This window comes from Pholis gunnellus (genome assembly GCF_910591455.1).
Source record: "Pholis gunnellus genome assembly, chromosome: 3".
Classification (NCBI taxonomy): Eukaryota; Metazoa; Chordata; class Actinopteri; order Perciformes; family Pholidae; genus Pholis; species Pholis gunnellus.
Window position 1 is genome coordinate 15341711 of NC_136529.1, and position 7093 is coordinate 15348803.

Sequence of the window (7093 nt, forward strand, 5' to 3'; positions counted from 1 at the left end):
TGCAGACCACTGGAGTAAGCTAAAGTTACTCATGTTTCTGAAGATATCTCGCGGCAACAATGGTTGCAATATATATGGTGCAATATCCCACAGGAAGGGACAATATAGGTAAACTGTGGCCTTGAATTGCCCATAGCATTCTTTGTAGCAAAGCCAATTAAGTCTGAGGCTGTTTTAAGTCAGTTGTGTTTATGTTCTTTGTAAAAGATTCAAGTATAAGATCCATCTTATATGAACCATTGTTATTATAATTACAGCAAATCAATTTTCATTGTCAATAATGAAGAGTGACCTAAATATATGCAAAAGCAATAACAACTTATCCCGATATCTTGTCTCTCTCCCATCTTGCACTTTACTTTACTTAGAATATGTAATATAAAACAACACCACAAGCCTCAACTATTACTAGAGAACTATCGTTACAAGCTTTATACAGGTTAGTTACACTGCACAGGTGTTGCTATAATTGTATTACTGTGTGGATGGCAGGATTAGATTATCAATCAAAATTATCATCATTTTAAAGTAATATTTATATTTAGGGGGAGTTAACTTCCCTTATAGCCTTGATAATGTGACCTTGTGTAAAATAAATATGCATCACTGTCAAATATTATATTTGGAGAAATGATGTAGAATATAGAATATGTGAATATAAATATGTTAAAGGTGACAGTTGGCTTTAAAGACTTAACAGAGTGACTTTGCCATGCATTTTATGATCAGAGATTATTAGTAATTGTTCCATTTCTAGAGATCAATAAGTGTGCAGGGTAATTTGTGAAATACAGTATGTCTGTAGTTACACAACTTTAATCAATCATTTTAAGAAGGCAAACAATAGATACATTTGCTGTATTGGTTGTAGTTTTATCCTGCACATTGATTACCTTTGTAGGTTTTGGGAAATCAATCGCTCTTGCTCCTTAATTGCACAGGTTAAAACAGTTCATTAATCAGCTCAATGATTTCTGCTCATATACATTTTAACTGTGCATTTTCTAGCATAATAAAGGACAAATGAGTCGGCCAGACAGAAACACACTGCAGTGATGAACAAAGAAGGGTGTGGTGACATTGAATCATCAATAATGGATCTCAGACACAAAAGAGAAGCAAATGAGAGACACAACAGCAGCCTCTAGTGGGTCACAGCTCCCAGGCCGACTCAAATAGACCAAAATATCACTGAAACACAGTTAAGATGTTTGGTGACTCTTAAAAATGCCTCTCAGAATTAATTGAAATAACACACGTAATATACTTTCAATCATGCACTGAACCAGTGGTGCTTATTATAGGGACGGTTTCATCAATTGTAAAGAATTCAGAATAGTTTCAGCCCATGTTTAATTAGCCGTTCTTTACTGCAGGTGCGCAATAGGTTTTATACTTTTCTACATAATTAGAATAACACTGTGGGATATTCCAATGGGTCTCATGGAAAATGTTGTGCTTTACTCCTTCAGTAGTCAGGTCCAGACTTGTTTACACCTACTTGACTGAAATGTGCAGGCATTAACTGATCACGCTTTGATAAAAGGAAGTAAATTATCTGCGTGGTTGGTTCCAAACATATTTCTTTCATCTGCAATCAACACAAACTGTGGAGTAATGACAAATTACTAAATCATTTTGAAGAGAAAACATTTCAAATTCCTTTGTTTTTGTTCGAGCTTATCAAATAAGGTTACATATATGAATGTCAAATCCTATTCAATCAATAGAAAGTTAATTACCAGACACAGCAACATACAGCCTCGAAAGAACTTTTAAGAATGGCTAAATGTAATGTAATGCATACAGGCAGCATTGTCCACAGGTGCAGGTGTGTTAGGGAGTTTTCATTTCATTTCATCTGTTGTGATTGAGTAGCTATTGTCTTTGGCTTATGTGATACAAATAAATGAGAGCAGACAGATCCTCATCATGGCAGGCGGTCCTCTTCTCCCTCAATGAGGAGCACTGAGCCCTCCAGGAGTGCCAGAGCTGTCACAGAACCACGCTGCCTGCTGCAGCTGTCACAGAGCGTCTGGTGGCAAAAGGCAAACCGGGCATGTCAGGACAGAGCTTGAGGATGGGTGGGTGGGGAACAGTATGTTATAAAAAGAGAAGGAGGAGTATCAGGAAGTAAGCAAGATGCCAGGGCTGAGCTTCTGGTGTATAAAAAGATACACTTCATCCAATCATATCATACTATAAACGCTACTTTGCCAGTTCTTTAGACTTCTTTGCGCAGTGCAACGCGCACACTGCTGAAGATCTTTCCCAGGGCTTCGAAGAAGGGATCACAGAAGGTCTGGATGCAGAGAGAGTAGATGCGGCTGATGCACTGTGACTCAATCAGACAGCTCTTGATGCAGGGAACCACAGCCCAGATGTGGCAGAAGGAGATGCATGCGAACAGGAAGCCCCAGAGCAGAGCAATAGGGATGCCAAAGACAGCAGACAAGATGCGGTAGCACCAGTACTTGGACACAGTAAAGGTGGTGTAGCTGAGCTTCCACACCCCATCCAGGCTGTGTGTACCATCAGGCTCTGCAATGACATCCTCAAAGTCCACCTAATAGGACATTTAAAAGAGAGGTTGATTACTACACATCCCCGAGTGCACACGGCTTTTATCCATCTCCCTCTACCAGACCTCTGTGGGCTGTGAGTAATATGCACATGCCAATGTCAAGTATAAAGAGTAAGCCTGTGAAAGCTGCAAAATGTCCAAATTATGCAGAGAAACCAATTATGTGTTGCACATTATAGAAAAGAAAAACGTACAAAAGAAGTTGTGGAGTGGCTTTTAATGCTGGATCCAAATCATTCTCAAAGCTAAGTTCACCTCATGTAAAATACAACAACAGAGCAACTGTACAATGGTCCAGTCTGTTTCTTTGGAAAATCTCTTCCAAATTGTAAGCTATAAAATGACATCATGACAGGTAGCCGCACTGCACATCTATAGCCTTTCTTTTCTTCCAGACCACTGGATGCTATCAGTATGTAAGTAACGAGTCGCTGTCCTTTTCCCGTAGAGATAGCAGCCTGAGATCATCCTTCGAATGAATGGCTGGACATGCACTGTTTGATATTTTCTCTGCAAGATCCGGCCCCTTTCAGCTCGAGAGGGATTGCTGTCGTCAAATTCAGCTTTAGAAACAATAGATGGTCACCAAAAGCTGGTAAATCTGATACGATTCCCTGACTAATTAGGGAGAATGTTTCAATTGATATGAATTCATTTTACTGGTAAGGCCAGAAAAGATAAGTTATGTTTGTAGAAAATGACTAAATTAAAATGTAAATGCTACACTACCACTCACTGTAACTCCTGGACCAGACCATCGGGATTAAGGTTAAACAACTTACACTTTAACAGACGTAGGCAGACGTGTAAATCATTTGAAAACTGAGCCTGTAGACACTAAACATATGCTCTCCTCATAACTTTTGATTTACCATCTTCATTGACCATGTTTACATCAACCCAATGTCGTCAAACAAAATGTATTCTAAATGTGTACTCGGTCCTGTCCTTCGAGAAATATTTTGTAACGTTAGCATGGCAACAATCACAGGATGAACCTAAATAAATCCCAGCAGCACAGTGTATCAGTTTCACACTCTTCTACCCCATTCCCAAAATAAACTTTGTGTTCTGCACAGGCAACAGGAATAGCTCTTGGTCTATTTAAGGATTTCCCAGACAGTATGATAACTGTTCTCCTGTCTTTTTTCCTATTAACCACATTTTTTATTCTCTCCCTAAGTTTCAAAGACAGTGATTATGTTCTTAGGCTGCACAAACCTTCACCACGTCCTCATTGATCTGCTTGGGATCTCTGTTAATTAGATCAATCTCCTTGTTGTGGCTGTCCTTCACAAACTTCTCCTCATTAGCGTTGAACTGGTACTGATCCGCCATGGTGGGGCTGCAGGTCCTGGACGGGCAGAAGACGGTGAGAGGAACCTTCCTGGATCAAACTGCACAGAGCCGCTTCGGTTCACTTCTGAACCCCTGTATCACCACTGTGACGCTCCCTGTTGCATGCCAGTGGACAGCTGCTGCAGCCGTCCTGGTAAAAATGGAAAAATGGACCCCCACCCTTCACACACATGAACACACACACACACACACACACACACACACACACACACAATGTAATGCACACATACAGAAAAGGCATGCCTTAAAGGAGAACCCAGGGTTGTGTCACATTTCACACAGGGTTGTGGGGCTAACTGGGCTGGGTTTACACGTTGGCACGAACTTCCACCACAGAGTGAGGCAGCAAGCACAGACGCACCCTCCTGCTCTGGCGGTAGTTGGGATACTGTTTTGCTTATTTTGAAAAGAAAAAAAACATTTTTGTTTAAAGCTAAACTGCACAACAGAAGAGAGACAATATACTCAATGTGGCCAGGATTACAGTACTCCCTAATGTTAACGTTAAGGATTACTGTAATTTGTCATTCAGAAAGAGTGATTCACATTGAAAAACACTTCACAGAAGTAAAATTCATCAGCTCATCACCTTCGTTATACTTCATACTGTAAGTCAGGTGGTAAGGTTGTTAGAAGATATCACCTTTCTGTTGACATTATGCCAGTTTAGAAAACTCTACTGTACTTCTTCTGTCACTGTAACTCTACAGTTGAGACTCTGTAGAGTAGAATTACTGTGCTGCACTGAGAAATGTAGTTATCTGAGTTTTTCTGATGGATTGGTTTTATTCTTTAATTTGAGCCTGGGTTATTTTGTAGTTTGATTTGGAGGACTTGTTTGGAGAGATTTGCTTATATTGCATGCTAACTATATTTGCAAATGCCAATGTTTCTTAGCAGAACATGTAAAAGAGCTGAGTGGACATTAAAGAAAATGTGAAATCTAATGAACCCGTTTGCTTTCATAATCACAATCATAAAAATAAAGTGGTTAAATGTTAATTGTGCGCAATAGCGCGAGTTCACCCAAGTGGGGCCTGAGCCTCTTGTTCAAGATATTTCTGATTTTAGCAAAGCCATAGATAAAATCCAGTAGTCCCCAAAAATAAACTCTGACTAGTCGTCCTTAAGCTGTGCAGTTGTTGCTATCAGTCATAGCTTTCTATATCAGCAGGTCGCATAAACATACAGTGTGGTGCTGCCAAAAAGAGGGGGAAGAGGAGGAGGCACCTATGAAAGCTCTCACAGCATCCCAAGCACTCTGTTGCTATTTATCTCAGTCAGTAGGGTGCAACAGAACAGGAAGCGTGACTTCAGTGCATGGATTTCTTGCCCCGGTTCCCTGGTGGAAAAGACAGGGACGGAGGGAGGGAGGGAGGGGTGGAATGGGATCCGAGTGCATGTGATAGAGAGACAACCCAATTAGAGGAGTATGGAGAGAGTTGAGGCCAGTTAGGCATGGAGGCAGAGGGACAGAAATAGATCAGCAAAGAGTCATGGTTGGCATACCTCTGCCTCTATGGGCGTCAATGCACTTAGCTGAGACTGCATTGGCTCCTGCCTTTCATTTAATGTAGACAGACACACCAGGCTCAGACCTATATTTAGAGTCATATAGAATGCAATGGTAAGATTGGGTATCAACTCGGGGTGGTTTATAAAACAGTGTAGTTTTACTTGACACATAAGCCTACGAAAGTACCTTTATTATTTACCGTATACATTTCAAAGTAGTATTCTTACATTCTTTAATTCCTGAGAGCAGTCATTTTTCTTAAAATACTCAATGGTCCAATTTGGGAAATACACTTTTTGACATTCTTGGCGAGAGTTAGATGAAAAAAAATCATACCACTCACTAAATGATGCTATACCGCCAGCAGCCAGTTAGATTAGCATAGCATTAAGACTGGATCAGGGGGCAAAAGTGAGTGTGGCCCTTTCCAAAGGCAGTAAAATCGATCTACCAATACCTCACTAATCATCTCAATATATCTAATTCATTAAAAAGCAATACGTGACACTCCAGGAAGTAACTTTACCTGACCAATAAATAGTACCACACGTACTGTAACCCCTTATGAAACCTGTTTCCTCCTGTTCCCAGTCTTTATGCTAAGCTAAGCTATGCTAAGCTAAATGGCTGCTGATAGGGTCATTCACACAGTAGAGAGAGATACTGAATGTGAGATTGATCTTTTCATCTAACGCCAGCAACAAAATGTCAAACTATTCCATTCTTCACCTGTGCATGATCAGATGGAACGAATATTATTGACAGCCAATACGCTTGACTAGCCGTTCTTTACTGAAAATCAAAGTAATGTGAATACCTCACTAAAAATAAAGCTTTGTTTTCTTGCCTTTTAAACTATGACCGTGAATATAAGAATTTGAAGTATGTGTGATGTATCATGTTATCCTGTTATTGAATTAATGATTTAAAAAGAGAGACATCATTTTCATAGTTAATATATTTAATAATCAAATGTCATGGTTAAAAAGCATAAGAAAATTCATGATTAGTTGAAAAGGGGATTCAATATCAGATATGCTGTACAGTTGCAAACGTTAATTTATGTTATCACTATTGTGGTACAGTAGTATTGAGAATTAAGTACATTAAAATCAGAATGTGAAATCATTTAATAAATTTCACTAATGTAATTTCATTCAACTTACATCAATATCATCATTGAAATAATTTAGCCGTTTTGAACTATGCACACTTCCAGTTCACACTTCACATCCAGAGACTGTTAAGTCGCTGTATGCTTGTTGGTCTCTTTTGCTTTACAGGCCAGAATCTCTGTGTTTATTGAATTTTTTTAATTGAATTGCAATGGTTTACACACATATTTTAGCTATTTTGTTCTGTAATTGTGCATTTAATAGTTTAAGCATAATTTACCCCTGATATTGTATCAACACACGCTTGTTCAGGCGCTGGCTTAGAGTCATACATCAACATCATCACAAAAAGGACAAATTGGCATACATGTCAGCATGCCAAGTAAGCAATTATACAAAGTAATCACAGACAATTATGATGCAGATTATCATTTACCTGTATGGGATTAGAATGCAATCAGTAACGGCTTGGCTTGCTTTTTCTCAGTTTTAACCAAACATTTACACACAGTGTGTTTT

At 39.2% G+C, this 7093-nt stretch overlaps 1 protein-coding gene across 1 annotated transcript; it reads right to left on the bottom strand.

The window, feature by feature from the left end:
* Nucleotides 1-789: 789 nt before the first annotated feature.
* On the bottom strand, nucleotides 790-4157 carry cav3 (caveolin 3). The gene is made up of 2 exons (XM_079186447.1): nucleotides 3806-4157; nucleotides 790-2566 (listed from the first exon to the last, which is right to left on the bottom strand). Exons 1-2 carry the CDS (start codon nucleotides 3920-3922, stop codon nucleotides 2225-2227), a joined length of 459 nt encoding a protein of 152 aa, XP_079042573.1. The 5' UTR covers nucleotides 3923-4157; the 3' UTR covers nucleotides 790-2224.
* Between the last annotated feature and the right edge of the window lie 2936 nt (nucleotides 4158-7093).

Coding starts and splice junctions, on each gene's coding strand:
- cav3 (XM_079186447.1), bottom strand. CDS start 3,922: ATGGCGGATCAGTACCAGTTCAACGCTAATGAGGAGAAGTTTGTGAAG. Junction 2,567..3,805: donor TCAATGAGGACGTGGTGAAG/GTTTGTGCAGCC, acceptor ATGTCCTATTAG/GTGGACTTTGAGGATGTCAT.